The sequence below is a fragment of the Cylas formicarius genome, unplaced genomic scaffold (genome assembly GCF_029955315.1).
Source record: "Cylas formicarius isolate icCylForm1 unplaced genomic scaffold, icCylForm1.1 PGA_scaffold_12__32_contigs__length_19106922, whole genome shotgun sequence".
Lineage (NCBI taxonomy): Eukaryota > Metazoa > Arthropoda > Insecta > Coleoptera > Brentidae > Cylas > Cylas formicarius.
The window spans coordinates 8,865,537-8,882,553 of record NW_026844225.1 but is presented as its reverse complement, the minus strand read 5'-3'; the positions used below and the strand labels follow the sequence as shown (position 1 = coordinate 8,882,553).

Genomic DNA, 17,017 nt, shown 5'->3' with positions numbered 1-17,017 from the left:
ATATCTCAAAACGTTTTTTTTCTTCATTCATTGTTTCTTAGTAACTGAAGGAATTCATAATAATAGTAATACAAGTAATAATAATCCCCTACCTGCATAAATGATACCTTACGATCAGAAACCGAGAGGTTATAACAGCTTTAAAAGACAAAGTAATAAAAACTCTAAATTGCACAAAAAATATTCTGGGAGTTGATATAATAGAAAACTGTAGAAGATGCGAAAAAGTGAAATGATCGATCACATAGCCGGGACGGAATACCTACGCAAATATAGGTAGCAAAAATTGTCCACTCCCAATTGGTAACAAAACGAAATCTAGTGAGGAACCCCAGGGTGTAAAAAAAAAACATTTTAGTATCTTGTGACAGGCAATATCGATTTCCATAAGTTGATTCCAGATTATTGTATGCAATTCTTTATTAACTAGTACATGCTCTCTAAACTTTAACACAAAATTCATTGTATACAATATATATGATATGTTTTGGTTAGCAGACAAGCAGGTAAGAATTATTTTTGACAAATCCAAACTTTGTTGTTAGGTATCCTTTAAGAATCTGGAACAAAACGTATTAATAACAAACAATAAATCTCAAATAAAACTTACTGCATTTTCGTCCTAAAGTAGTTCAAATTGGGTGACTACAACATATTCAGCTATCCAAAGTTCACTTTAAAACTGTTACAGGGTTTATAAATAAAAAGGATAATGATAAATGAATATTTTCTTACAAAATGGACATAGGAAATGCTTAGGTAATCTTGTAGCGTCGGATCTTTGATATTGTAACATCCTGATTTTTAAAAAAAAATATCTATCTGTTTCTAAAACCATCTTTTTATTTTTGCTTATTTTTTTTGTTTTAAGCTGTTAGCAGCATATTTTAAGTCCTCGAAAGTATCTTGGTCCGATTTGTTTTTAATTGTTTTGTTTAATTTGCCTGGGTGGTTCAATATAACTCATTATTTTTAATGTTTATGATAATTTCCGGCATTCCTTATATATGACTGTCACTTTGTTTTAGCTAAAAAGTTCGTAATACTTTTTAATCTATGTCTGAGAAGCCAAGCCAATTTTATAATCTTGTCATATTTAGCATTAAAAATTAAGGCAATTTTATATAAGGTTGAATATGCCTAATATTTTTACTTTTTGAGATATTTCCTTTTAAACAAATGTCACAAATAATATGCGCTTGCAATACACTTTCAGTTAGTGTAAGGTGGCTATGACGGAGTTTGAACAAAACAAATGCTGAAGTGCTGCCACTATGATTTATTTCATAGTTGACCATAATCTTGCCGATACGCTTATGAAGATCCAAAGATTATGTATGCATTATTTAAACAAAATAAGACCAATGAGCGATAACGTTGGTGAATTATTTTTTTTAATGAGCGATCAATAAAAAATTAATAGCTAACAAAGGATAATAATTTTTGTAACAGTTGTGGCTCTTTGAGCAATACAAGCAGTATTCGGTTTAAATCGTCAGGGGTCTCTGCAAAATGCAACAAAATATTAAGTTGCTCTTCATTATTCAAAATATGATCACGTCTATCTCTCTCTTTCTTCAAAGTGCCATATATTATAAAGTGTTGGTAAATCCTGTCGAAGATCTTTTTTCTGGGTGCCTTCTTAAGGGAAATTTTCTAATATAATCTCTAAGAGCCATGGTCCGGTTTTTATTGTACGATATATTGTGATAAAGATAATGCGCAAGCAGCATTCTAGCACTCGTTTGTTTAAACGCCGTCATAGCCACCTTACACTAACTGAACTTATATGACAACAGCATATTATTTTTGACAAATTTTTAAAAGCAAATATTTCAAAAAGTAAAAATATTAGGCATATACAACTATTTATAAAATTGCCTTAATTTTTGATGCTAAATATGACAAGATTATAAAAATAGGTAGTTTCCACTTAAAGAAAAAGTTTTTTGCCAATTTATTAATTTCATTTTCAGTCTTATTTTTCACGTACCCTCTGTACTTATGTATCGAAATTTATTATGAAATCTGTTATTCGAGTCCTTCGTCTACAACAAAACTTACTCAAGTGAAACAATAGATGCTTCCGAATGAAGAAATTGGCAGGTATTGTAAGTCTTGCAAACGTCATTTTTCGAAAAAAAAAATAATTCAGAAACGGTTAGGCTTAGATATAGGACATTATACACAAAATATGTCTAGTATTTTGTATAGAATTCAAAAATGAAGCAATACAGCATGCGTTCCATTTAAAATAAGAAAGTTGATACTCGGCCACGGAAAATGAAACACCCTGTATATACAACATTAAAACAAATTGAAAGTTTGTAATACCCCAACTAACTTTTGGCTCCATTTCCAATAGTTTCTGAGATGCTCAAGATAAACGGCCCATCTTATACAACGCTTATATTGTGTTAGATTTTGAGTTTCGTGATGTAATTATCACATCCAATGCCTCTATTTTAATTTGTTCTGCAAGCTAGAGTCTGTTGATAGATATAAGAAAGTGACTAACTGATACGAATTAAGGGAAGACCCGGGCAAGCTGTAAGAATGAAATATGGCCGAACAGGTCCGTACTTTGCTTAGAATTTAATTATTATTAAATTAAATCTAAAATAAAATTACAAATATTATTTTTATTACCTACTTAAATTACTTAAAATTATTCACATAATATATCAGTATCACTATCGCTATCACCGTCTGTTCTAATTATTATTTGTTCTACATTATTTGCCATATGGATAAACGATTCTTCTGCCTTTTCTATATGTTTAACAGAATTTGCCCAACTTTGTGGAGGGATGTTAAAAACTTCGGTTTCTATAAGTTTGAGGACATTGGAGTTAACACGGGGGAAACATTGTTACGACGAATGCCAGATTTCAGTTGGTGCCAAACATGTTCAATGGGATTAAATATACAGTGGTAAGGTGGAAGCCTTAAAACTGTATGCCCTAGATTTTTTGCATCACAGACTAGCTAGCTTCAAGCTTTGTAGAACCTCAATTAATTGCTTTTTGGTATAATCTTACATGCAGTTTTGGATTGTTGCTTTTGTGTCACATGAGGAAGGGGTTTTAGTCAACTCTCTACTGTGATAACTTGCATTGTCCATTACAATGACGCTATTAGGAGGAATGTTTGTTTTAAACCAACTTTCAAATAAACCAGCGGTGGAGTCTTCATGTTCAAGGGATTAAATATACAGTGGTGAGGTAAAACTGTATGCCCTAGACTTTTTGCATAATTATCACAGACGTATTCTTTTTGTAGGTTCAAGCTTTGTAGAACCTCAATTAATTGCTTTTTGGTATAATCTTAGTGAAAATAAATGTCGTTATTATACATGTAGTTTGCTTTTGTGTCACATGAGAAAGGGGTTTTAGTCAACTATTTACTGTGATAACTTGCATTGTCCATTACAATTACGTTATTAAGGGGAATCTTTGGAACTAGTTTGTTTTTAAACCAACTTTCAAATAAATCAGCGGTGGTGTCTTCATGGTAATCCAGAGAAGAATCGTTAATATTTTTCGCAGACAGAGAAAGTCCATTTGGAATTCAACCATCTTTAGAGCCAGCATGCAAAATAGTTATTCTTTTACCTCTTTTAGATGGCGCGTTAGGTTTACACTTATCAGTTGAGTCCACCCAATCCTTTTCCGGGGTATCATAAGTGTCGAACCAGGTTTCATCCAAGTAAATAATTGGCCTTTGCTCTTCTCTGTAAATCCTAATTTTTTCTAGATATTTCAGTAGCCATTTCAGAATTCTAAAAGATTCCATTAAAACTTGCCTTTTATCAATTTTTTTGAATCTAAAACCCATGTGTTGAATACACTTCCATAAGGTAGTTCTCCCACATTTAACACCGGTTCAAGCCTCCTGATTAAGCTATCTAATGTAGGCACGCTTTGTTCCTCGTACAACTAGTAAATTTTACGCCGTATTATATCTTGATCACTTTCATCTACACTCGAGAAAATATCACCATCGCTTCTTTTTTTCCTCGCTGAAATGGGATTTTCTTCTAAAGATGCTTGCTTGCTGGCACCACGTGCAATGAGAGTCAAATAAACATAGTTTATAACTTCCTTAGTCTCAATAGAATAGTGTTTTCTACATTTGGGCGGGAGCATCTCCTGAGATACACTAGACTCCCACATATTTTGCATAATTCGCACACGATTCAACACACGCTGTATTACACACGAAATAAGAATGATTACTAATAAACTTAAACTAAGTAGTATACCAAACCAAAGAATATTAAACACAAGTACGTATAAAATTATTTTCTATTACGGACCACAATTTTACCCGAATTTAAATTCCGAAACTTTAGGTAATAATCTTGTTGCGTTGTATGATAATCACCACCCTTGGATAATCCCGTTCAAAAGCAATTGGTCACTTTCTTATATCTATGAACAGACCATACCTGTTGGTTGGGCTTCATGCCTGTTACGTAAGTCAAATTTATTTGTTTCTTTATGAAGAACCTCCAATGGACGGTTGCTCCAGAACAAGAACAAAGTTAATGTCCATAATTGAAAATAATATGGTAAGAACACATCTTAAAGTTTCATTTTCGGGCCCTAAAGGATGCGTGCGTGGAAAGCGATATTTAAATTCCCTCAAATGCTCTATATATATCACACGCGGGAATATAACGCGAAGCGGGTATACAATTTGTTTGCTTTATCCTTCAAAGGTATTGCGGTAAACTTATCGGAAGCCGGGGTCTCATCTCGATTAAATATATTAGAGAATAAGTAATCAGTCCGGCCGTCGAAGGAAGAGGCAGCGAAAGCAATTTTCTTTCTAGTTCGCGGGCGAAGAAAATTCGACGCCGTCTCTTTTTATCCGCAACGACGGCAGACATTCACGTTCTCTCTCGCTTAGATTGCAGAAGGATCGAGGTAATCTGCTGCAAAGTGATCCGATAACAAGGGTGCCTGACATATGGCTACACACGCTGTTCCAAGGATGTGTGATATAAACAAACATCGCTCTTTGCATATCCTATAAGAGGCCCCGGCATCCTTTGTAATAGGGATTTTTCTTTTCGGGAGAGAGGGGTAGTTACCCGGACCCATTATGACATAATAAGATATCGTGGGTATTACTACGCGGTCTTTTACGACACGTACGTCACCGTTTCGTTCGCTTTTTATGCAGATTACGTCAGGTTATTTGTCAGAAAATTTGTTTGCCGCGCTAGGAAATTAATTAACTTTTATGATAGTGATAAATGTTTGGCCCGGGTGGGGTACATGAACGGCAAAAAGTAAACGGTACGGCCATTGGTAGTGGTCGACAGCTCGGCGGATAGATGTTGGTGTCGTTCAACCAGTCTTGGCAAAATAAAAGAACTAGTTTTTGTCTACCCTTATTAATTGCCAACGCCAGGGCTTCGCGTACGAGGGCTGCCTTTATATTTCGGGATTTTCTGAAACTAGTTCTGCCATCTGGTGGCTAACGTTTTTATTGGGAAGTTTGATATTTTGACGTCAGGTTTACTCAGGTTTTGGCGGAAGATTGTTGTTTGTGTTTTTTGTGACGTGGACTAACTCAACAACAATGCATCGATGAACTTAATTTGACTTTTGGAGTTAAAGCGCCATCTAGGAAATACTGTTTATCGCTGGTTTTCAGACTTCAGTCGTAGTTTTCTTAAGGATGAATTTCGTGAAGGTCGTCCAAAATCGGTAGTTGTCAAAAAAAACATTGACGCAGTGCGGCAACTGTTTTTTTCTACTCCCGTCTGTAAAATACCTAATTACGCACCGATCTAGCGTGTGGGAAGCGTCACTTTACCACGTTAGTTTCGTTTCCCACGAATCCGAGCCACTTTGGACATTTCCGGGATTTTACCGCACGGATTTGGGAGCAATCGGATGTTTTCGGAGATATTTCCCACGTTTTCAATTTTGACGTTTTTCAATTCTGACGGTCGTGTCAGTGTTGTTTTGCGAAAACGTACCCAAAAACTAACACACGTTCGGTAAACTTTTTAACTCACTCGTTTATTAAAAACTCGCTCCGCTCGTATCAAATAAACTCGTGAGTCAAATGCCGTTTACCGCACGTGTTGCATAATATACTATTGCACAATCGTCATGTGACTTACCATGAGATTGAGATATCTTTGGGCATTAGTGGGACCAGCATACATGCAATTTTACATGAACTCCACACAGTTTGACATCAGCTCAAAAAAAGGCTCGTGTTGATGATGCTAAAAAAATACGATCGCGGTGCTTCCAAATACGTCTATGATATCGTGACAGGTGATGAATCATGGATGTGTGCATATGAACCTGAAAGTAAGCAGCAGTCGACTGTGTGGGTCTTTCAGAATGAGACAAAGCCCACAAAAATTGTTCGTGCGCAAAGTAACCTGTTTTTTTCAGGAAAACTGGCCACGTTGCAACTATTTCTTTGGTGAAAGGTAAAACAGTCAATTCTGAATGTTTGCCGAAAGTCTTCGAAGAAATTGGAAAAACCAATCAGTCTCCAGAACAACAAATGCTAGCTCTTACCGATCAGTGCAAACAAAGAACTTTTTGATAATTAAAAACGTTGATTTGATGAGCCATCCACCATATAGTCCTGATTTAGCACCTAATTACTTCTTTTTATTCCCATACATTAAAAATAAATTACGCGGGCAACGATTTTTGACACCAGAAGAAGCGATTGATGCGTTTAAAAAACATGTTTTGGAGGTGCCCGACTCGATGTGGGTGTGTGATGATTGGCTTTATCGTATGCAAAAGTGTATTGATCATCGGGGTGAATATTTTGATAAACAATGAAGTCATATTTGTTGGTAGCTTATAGTTTTTTTATTACAAATCCCGAAATATTAAAGGTAGCCTTCTTAGAAATAGGTACTCGATGTGTGTGTGTGTCGTCAATTTAAGATATTTCTATTCTTTATCTCAATAAGTACGACACTGAGGAAAAAAAGTTAAATACAAAAAATGTTTGACCCTAAGTATATAGTGTGTTCCACACCCTTGTGAATTTTTTATTTATGGATCGATTTTGATAAAAAAAAAGGTTAAAAAATACATCAAAACTTTGTTTTGCTTATTTAACAAAAGAGAGAGAAGAGAGAAGTATTATTGCGGATTACATAGAACCCAACTATACCAATTTTTATAATGTACATCATTGTAAAATCTTTGATTACAGTTTTATTTTGCCGGATATATGTCTAAAAAATGCACTAAAACCTTAAGTTTCTTTTTACGCGAACCTAAAGTCATTATCAACTGGGACTAATTTTTGACGTCAAATATCAAGCAGGACTATTAGGGATTTCTTTAAGAATAGTGTCAACCAATTCTTATTCAGGTTGTAGGTTAATTTTGATATTTCTTTTTTGTTGGATATATATATATATATATATATATATATATATATATATATATATATATATATATATATATATATATGTTTAGTTGATGTCTAATCCTCTCTAATCATATTTAACTTTAAGAAAATCGTTAGTGTCTTTCAGTGAAATTCCATTCAGCAAAAAAAGAATTATCAAAATTGAGTCATCAACAAACATTCTACAGCAGTAATGCTCAAGCGAACTTCAGAGAAATTAGTATAGTCAGGTTTTATGTACTCCGAATAAGAATTCGTTTCCAATTTACTTATTAAAAAAATCTCTAATAGTACTCCTCTTTTCTCTCTCTTTTTGAGATAGTCTGAGTTGTCCATCAATTTAAGTTGAAGCAAAGAGCAAAACAAGGTTTTATTGCATTATTCAGGGACTTATCCAAAAAAAAAAAATCAAAATCGAAACATAAACAAAGATTTCGCAACAGTGTACGGTACAGTACGTGGGGCACACTGTATATACTTATTAAAAAAATCTATTTGCTTGATTTTGAGTATTTTTGTGATTACATAGAATACGCCATTTTGATTAGTTTTTGAGAAAAATGAACTTTTTCATTTTTTTTTGCGGAAACACAGGCCTTTGGAACAATATGTTTTTCTACACTTAAAAACTAAAATCGGAAATTTTTATTATGGATCCGTGGAAGTGGATAATATTTAATGCTTTGCCTATCTATGGCGAAAATGCATTATACAGGGTGATCACAAATGACCCTCAAATCATTTTATTTTTTCTAATTTAAAAATCTCAATTTTTAAAATTAGCACTTTTATTGGGTGTGGGGTTTAATTCTGTATCATTTCATATCATATTCTAACCAAGTTTTCAAAAATCAACAAGTAATGCAATAAAATTTCTAAAAAGTGTTGCGTTAGATGAAATTAACGTACTCAAAAAGAATAGACCTGAATTGCTTTGTTTTTTTTTGGGTGGTATATTTTAAAAAATCACATTGTAGTGACAAAAGTGATTAAATTTTAAGTAAGGGACGTTATGTACATCCTTTTTTAAGAACATGAAGCATTCCAAAATACGAATTCTAGAAACTATTAGTAAATATTGCGTCTTTTAAAAACCGTTCAACAACTTTAAGTGTAATCTAAATTTAGAAGAATCCTTATTGCTTATATAGATATACTCTAAAGTTAGAGTAGTCCCATAATATTATTGGAAAACCTTTGTGTATAATCGACACAATGACTCAAATAAATGTTATAGCCTCGGATCCTCCGCGTCTGCTAGTTAAAGAATTTTGCCAATCGAGTTAATGGTTATGGAGAAAGACATGATTTTCTGGAAGCCAAACCAAAAAAAAAATCGTTCCATTTTTTTTTTTAATACTTTTTGAAACTTGATTGCCCCCAATGTGTGTTACTTCTCTGCTAAATTTGAAGTCGGTATCTGCAAATTTAGGACACTTAACGTATTTCTTATATAGCACGGAATATCGGGAACATCCTTAACAATAAATAAAAATCTTAAATACAACAGTTTTAGCTGTCTGTACGGGCTATATCGCCATGTAAAAGAAACTAACATCTGAGACACAGTCTTTTAGTTATATCCGATTTTCAATATTAATGGGGCCCATTTTTTATTTTTCCAGATTTTTAATATGCGCTCACCCTGTACATTCTTGAAAAGTTATCAATAATAAAAGTTTACGGAGCCAAATCTTGTGCGTCTTTTCGTTCAAGAATTTTTTCTGTTGCATAAACGGTTTTTGAGGAATGATTTTTTTATTAGACCCTTACAAACGCGATTTTTATATTTTTTAAATACTTCCCGTCCCCCCAAATAACCAAATTTCAATAGTTTCCGTTAAGAGACCAAACGCTATTTGCTTGCCAAATTTAAAGTCCATAGCTGCAAATTTCGGACACTTAGCGTGTTTCATAGAAACTTCCAAAAAGCAATGGAAAATCGAAAAAAGGGAAGTTTGAGCGCAGCCATTTTTACATATCTTACGCATCTCATGAACTGTAAAACAAGAGCAAAATTTGCAGCGTGTTGCTCAAACCGTTCGGAAGTTATGGTCGAAAAACCGTGAGGCAGACAACGCAGAACTGACAGACAAAAAAAATTTTTTTTTGGGATGTATAATTCATTTCTTTTTTGTAGGCTCGAGCTCATCACCGGAATGTGGTTAAGCCAACGTTAACGTCTGAATAAAATTTAATTATTAGCCTCCCCCGTATACGTATTCCGTGTCAGCAAACACGTTTGCAACTTTTAAACAAATTTGAAATTTTTACGCATTATATACACCTGATGACACGTATTAAGGGCGACGACAACTCATTTTTCATTTTTGACACGATTCACGCCGCCACACCTCTATGCGGGCGCCATTTTTGCCGCAATAAAATTAAAAACGTTCCGATGCACAAAACGTTTTCCCGCCTGATCGGTGCCGAATTGGCCCTGTCGTTTGAAACAATTTACAGAGAAACGCCAAGTTAAGAGTAATTAGGTAAGGTAATCGTGTGGGGCGCTGAGATTTGGTTCAGTAGTGCCTATTAGCAGCAAACGTTGGGTTGTGACGGACTTTGGGGTGTCCATTGGCGTGCCAAAATCCTTTTCAAAATTATATAATACGTTATTTATTACTTTTATCATTACAATTAGCATGTTGAAATACACATACACGATAAACATTTTGTTTTTTTTTTAAGGGAAGGGGACGGATGTCTCGAAATTGGGTTTATTCGAAAAGCAGTTTAATTATTTTTAAATTGTTTAAATTTTTAGAGGTAGTCGAATTTATTTATTTATTATTTATTATAATTATTAAAATTAATTGTATTCTTCCCTGATTTCATGATATTTTATTATAACTTAGCGTAAAATTGGATAATTGATATATTTATTTAATGTCAATCATCTTGCCATATTATTTACTGACGTACCATATGAATTGTTAATAAGATTTTTTCTTTCTTTATTATTATAATTTTTTAAAATTATTGTTAAATAAATATAATACAATATATAAATATATAAATATAATATAATAAATAATAATAAATAATATATTATAAGTATCCTGGCATTATAATAAGTCACGAACTCAGAAGTAATCTATGGAAAAAACCAACAGATCATACACAAGGGTAATACACTCAATTAGCACAATTAAATATCGACAGGACTAAAGATTCACATAATTTCTTGCTAGTTAGCAATTTATCAAAGTAATTATTTTGAATAAACAATTGTACGTTATAAAAACATATTATTTATTATTAATGATAATATGATTTTTGGTTGAGTAGAATCAAAAAAATGCATGTAAATCTTCTAAATTTGCGTCAAAAGATGCTAAGCAACCACATTGAGTTTAAATGTTTCTAAATGTAGGGGAGGGTGGGACAAAAATTAACCAAAACTTTTTTTTTTGTTTTTTCTTCTAATAATTATAATTTTTTTAGAAGCTTCGCCAAACTTTGGGTAAATTTAGTTAAAGTTAGTCAGAAATAAATCGACTTGATGGTGAAAAGCCACAAAAATAATAAAAAGCTTAAGTGGGCCGCTTTGTCCCACCCTCCCATATAAATTAAAGTTTTCTTGATTCTAAAAAATAAATAAATAATTTAAAAATGTCTCAGCAGTCCTGGCGCACTGAAAAAGTACTAAATATGTTTATCGTACATCAAAAAATTTGTGGAATTTAATTTTGTTCCCTACGCCATTGATCGAACATGCATTGGCCTTTTCAGGGGTTCAGATTGTTGTGGAAATTGAGGGTGCGTCAAGTGAGCTGTTGTAGCGAATGTTAACTGACATTTGACGTACTAGATTTGCTCGTCGCGGAAAACTAATGTTTTGTGTGTACCGACCTATGACTAAGTGTCAGCCGAGGGGTAGTTTGAGTTTGCTTTTCGATTTAAGTTGCCTAAGATACGCTTCGGGGGTCTTCCCTTTTTTTTTCAGCTTTAAAAAATTAAACTAAACAATTTTTTTTACCGAAATACCAAATAAATATGTCTCAAATATTTTTAGTAGTCAATTAAATTACTGAAAGCTTAGCTCGACAGAATTAAGCGTCCCTTAAAACTAAATCTAATGCGCATTTTTCTGTAGTAAATAAATCATATAAGAGTACTTTGTAAAAAATGAAGATGGTCTACAATCTAAGGCCTCAAAATGTTGCTTCCTTTATTCACTATATTAGACATGTATTTTGCAATACAATGTTAATAGGGGAGAAGACAAGACAAGACCCACTTTCAAAATTAACGAAAATCTGTTTTTTTTGTACATTTTTAGCCCTTTGCGTTACTTAAAAATTCTAAAAAAGCTATTCCATATTATTATAACCGAATCATAATTAATTTATTGAAAGTGTTATTTTTTGGATAATTCTATGGATTTAGCTTAAAGTCAGAGCTTTCGAAAATCTTAAAAATAGTTACTAATCAGTAACGTTTTTTTAATTAAATACCTTTTAATAAAAATAAAAAAGCTTGGCCAAAATTTGGGTAAATTTAGTTAAAGTTAGTAAAATAAATTGACTTGATGGTTAGAAGCCACAAAAAATTATAAAAAACTTTTCCTGTTAGTGTAGTTCTTTCTGATTGCTGATACTGTGCTGATAGTGTCTATGGGTGTTTAGCATATTTATAATAGAAATTTTATTATCTCTAAGTAATAAATATTGTTATATTGTAATTTGAATTAAATTGCGCTTTGTTTCAGGTATTGTGTTGGGTTTTAGTCACGACGCTGGTGAAAACTGCACCGTTAATTGTTAAGGTAACATAAATTGTTGAAAAATGGAAAACATAACAGAAATTTGCTGATTTTTTGTATAATTTATTTTAGTAACAAACGCTAGTTGTCACGTTTCGAGACCTCCGGTTTTTGTAGCTTAAACACGAACTGTTACTTTAGCATTGAATTGAATGAACGCGATACTCCACAATCAATGATAAAATTTACTTGGTTCTACGTCTTAACATTGCATTTTTCAAATTACCACGTAAAAAGATTAGATTCATAATAAAAGTTTTGCTTTTTACAAAACTTCTGGATTCCTTCTGCGTCGGTTTTTGCTTAGTCCAAATTGCTGACGTTTTGCCAATCATCCTGTTGGCTTCTTCAGAGCTCAACTTGACAGTCAAGCTCTGAAGAAGCCAACAGGATGATTGGCGAAACATCGCTATTTCGACTAAGCAAAAACCGACGCAGGAGGAATCCAGAAGTTTTGTAAAAAGTATTACAGTAGCCTGTGGAAGTTTCTTTGAAAAATTAATAAAAGCTTACTATTGTACCATGAAAGATCTTGTGGCTCTTTACTTTTTACACCTTTAAAAAGAAGAAAACAAGTTTTTAGATAAAAATAAATCGTTCAAATCGCCCTGAAGAATCCAAAAAGACGCAAAAAGGGCACAATCACAAACACCTCGTACATATTAGCAAATTATAAAAGTTTGGCGTTAATACAACAATTGCAGTTGAGAGCGTAGTGCGCAAACATTCCCGCCGTTTTAAATATCTGGAATGCAAAAATGGCCGTCATTAAAACTTGCGCGTTAAAAAGCGCAACCGAAAGTTGCGAGATAAAGCCGTTTTTTATCACTAAATTGGCCATTTTTTCTCGCTAAAGGGCGCCAAAAATGGGGTGATAAGCTTGCTTAGACGTCCATCTGTTTCGAATGGCGTAACCCTCGCAATCCGAACAAAAATGTCACGGCAAACGGCGAAACGGCTCAGTGTTTCTGCTCTTCTTTTTATGGTCAAAAATCTCCTCTTAGATCTCTGATGAAATTAAATGCCGAGTTTTAATGTTCATTGGGTGGAAAAAGTAAAAAGTCTGTATCGTCTCCCTCAGCTCTCGGGACTTGCGGCTCCGCTCGTTTACGCCAGTGGCGTCTCGAGGTGTTGGTTAAATTGATACTTATTAATTATTTTACGGTTATAGAGTTATAGAGTTTAGAGCTCTATTAGAACAAGAAAAATAAGGTAAATTATAGAATAACGCGATTAAGATTTACCAGTGAAGAAAAAAATTATATCGACGACCATAAAGTCAGCGGCTGTTTTTCCGTTTTTTTTTTGAGGAAAACAGACGCGTAGATTGCTATTTAGCTTAGCTTATAGTGCAAAGCATCAATCGATAAAAATATGTATATTAATCGTTAAACTTCTGAATTTTGATTGGATTGACACGTGCCAAACATGCAAATATTTTTGTTTTAGTATTAGTATAACACGGAATCAAATCTACCGATGTCAGCTTAAAACTCCTCTTCCTGGGTCGAATACATTGTAACTTCCGCTTCTTGCACCATCTTGGAAAGTAATTTATTTATAATTTTAAACTTTCTTTGTTATTAAGAAACTATTGTCGGATATCCAATATTATCTATCTGAAACTTTTATAAACTTCTCTGCATTATGCAAATCTGCTGATATCGGCTTAAAATTTCTCTTCCTTGGTCAAAAGCATTGTAACTTCCTCTTCGTGTACCATATTGGAAAGTATTTTATTTTAATTTTAAACTCTGATTGTTATTAAGAAAAATTGTCCACGATTAAAAACTATTGTCAGATATCCAATATTATCCATCTGACAGTTTTAGGGATCATGTTTAAAACTGAATTATAATGCCAAAAATTATATTTTCATGTTGAATGCCTAATATTGTCATGGATACTTGGCAATAGTTCTCACGTTAACAAAAAATTGCATAAAATTCAAATTTTTCGTCAAACTAGAATACGGGGCAACAAATTTTACATCTAAAAAAAATAGATAGTGCGACTTAATTGGACCTACTGTCTAATTTAGGCAACTATTTATTTTATTTATTATATTATTTTTCTTTTTCTTTTTTTTTCTGTTCTGTTTTACAAATACTTAAGAACAGAGAAATACGTGCGTACGTACGTAAATGTAATAAAGCGCGGGATTTTTGAAAAATAAATATACAAGAGCAAAGACGGTTCGTTTCGGTGCGCCTAGGGATTTTTCTCCGCTTAACTCTCAGCTTGACACCGGGCGTCCGTTGAAAAAGGGAATTTAATTAAGTAAAATTACACTGCTTGTACTTTAATTATGTTAGTATCAGAGTTTTTACTGCAAATCGTCGAGAGGGTGCGCATTCACACCATCGGGTGGCCCTCCGGAGGGGGCGAGGGGACTTGTTCTCCCGTTCGTCTCAGTGATCAAACGTTATCTGTCAAAGGGCCAAACGTTCGCTGGCTGGCATCTTTGTCACGTGACGTAAAAAAAAGGAAAATAGACGGGCACCCCGAACTTTGTAAAATAGTTGAAGCTACATCGGCAATGTCGAAAAATTACATAAACGGTAATTAATTTGCTTCGTTAATTATAATTAATTTAATTAAAAATGGTTCGTGGGTGTGGCCTGAGAAAAATAGATGTGATAAAAAGTGACTTCGGTAATGTCGAAAAATTACATAACCGACATAAATTACATAAAATTATATATTCATTAATAATTAATATATTCTATTAATTACTATTAGCTTTCGCATTTCGCATCGACTTATGAATTGACTTGATATTGAAAAGATTTTGGTATTGGTTAGTGTTGGCTGGCCAGTTTTGGTTAGTTTAGTTAGTTGAAATATTGATTTAGAATTAAACGATTTATTAAAATATTTTCGTTTGCTACCTCAGCCAATATGTCAACGAAATAAGCAATCAAAACTAACCAAAACTAACTAGAACTCTAATCAAAACTAACAAAAATTAACCGAAATAGAAGTCTTAATTGTCAGCAGTAGAATTTTCGCCAATCAAAAATTCAAAAGAGTTCACAAGCTTGAAGATCCTAAAACTTCGGACTTGTGAATTGACTTGATTTTGAGAAGATTTTGGTATTGCTTAGTGTTGGTCTGTTTTGGTTAGTTGATTTAGAATTAAAGGATTTCTTAAAATATTTTCATTCGCTACTTGAGTCAATATGTCAACAAAAAAAACAATCAATATTAATCAAAACTAACTAAAACTCTAATAAAAACTAAGAAAAACTAACCAAAATGGAAATCTTAGTTGTCAGCATTAAAATTTTCACCAATCAAAAATTCAAGAGAGTTCACAAGCTTGACGATAGCATCCGAACGTGTGACTTGACTTGATTTTGGTGTTGATTAGTTTTGGCTAATTTGGGTTATTGTTGGTAATATGTCTACGAAAAATCCAATAAAAACTAACCAAAACTAACCAAAAGTCTAACTATACCTAACAAAAATCTTAATTGTCAGCAGTAGAAATTTTACCAATCATAAATTGAAGTCAATGTACAATTCTAGGGCAAAGTCAATTGTATCAACGCCCATAAAATTAAAATAAGTATTGTAATAATAGTTTCTAATACCAATTTTTATGAATTCAAAATACTTTCCCTACATTTTAAATATATACGTGCACATGTGGTTTATATGGAAATTAAATTTTCGGTAAAATCCCCAATCCAACATTGGAGTGCGAGGTTCCCATTGGCCTAGCCGATATAAATTCTCAATGGGTTTAAATGTCCGCATAAAAAGGTTTTTTCTAAAACACGGACCATGAGAATGGACCAAAAATAATAGCTTGATGGTCTAATACCTTCGCAATACTTTCATTATTGACGTCGGCAAATTTGAAAGAAATTACTACAGTTAGTTTTTGTTTATGTAGTCTATAATAATATTATTAAAATTTAGGTGTATTTAGTATTTCATTTTCAAAAGGCAATAACGAAATAATTCCGACTTATTTTTCTTAGAATATTTTTCTACAGTTTGCGTGATGGTCATGCATGGCAATGCCATGCAGGTGTGCTTTCCATTAGGGAATTTGGGCGTTCTGGTTTTGCTTTTATTCCAACGATTGCAAATGGCGGTGGTTGCTGATTAGATTCTCAACGATTTGGTGGTTGAATTTCAATTTATTCTTAATTATTCCAATTCGCGATTGAAAACCAAAACTTCAAGACTTTTACGACGTCCTTTTCTTTAAAAACTTCATCTCAGTTTGAATCTAAAAATATTAATTAACGAAAGACTTACCGTGATCGAATAGAAATGTGGATTTGGCTAATGCGTGGGCTGCAGGGGGCAGACCAGGAACCGAAAAAGTATACGCCCCGTTGCTGGCAAAACTTCCACCGAATAAAGGGCCTACTGAAACAAAAAGGCAAAATTCAATATTGAAGATTATACCTGCGCCTGAGACTACTACCGGCTGTTCATTTCGAAACTTACTCTTACTCTAATTACAAATCCTAAAGCGCCCTGGCTTATTAATATTAAATCAAATTTAAAAAAATAGGGGATATAACTCATTGGAGCAATTATAAACCTTATGTAAATTTCTTTTATCGACACTAAGAAAGGAAAACAGATTTATATTAATTGAGGTTCTTCAAAAAATAAAAAGCTTTGTTTATTCAAGGATTTCAATATTTTTCATACACATATGCAGTTTTCAGGTGAGTTCTTTAGGGTTCTTTAAATATGGGATTCAAATAAACCGTAAAGAGAGATTAAATACTATTAATAATATAATTCCTTCAAATGCCAGAATGACAAATTTAAACTATATTTTATATTCACTAAGGATTGACCAAA

At 33.1% G+C, this 17,017-nt stretch overlaps 1 protein-coding gene across 1 annotated transcript in view; it reads right to left on the bottom strand.

The window, feature by feature from the left end:
* LOC132708581 (E3 ubiquitin-protein ligase RNF220-like) overlaps positions 1–17,017 on the bottom strand; it is a 189,924-nt gene that overhangs the window by 114,349 nt on the left and 58,558 nt on the right. Inside the window, exon 5 of the mRNA XM_060680978.1 lies at positions 16,457–16,570. Within this exon, the coding sequence (XP_060536961.1) occupies positions 16,457–16,570 (114 nt within the window). The remainder of the gene's footprint in view (positions 1–16,456; positions 16,571–17,017) is intronic.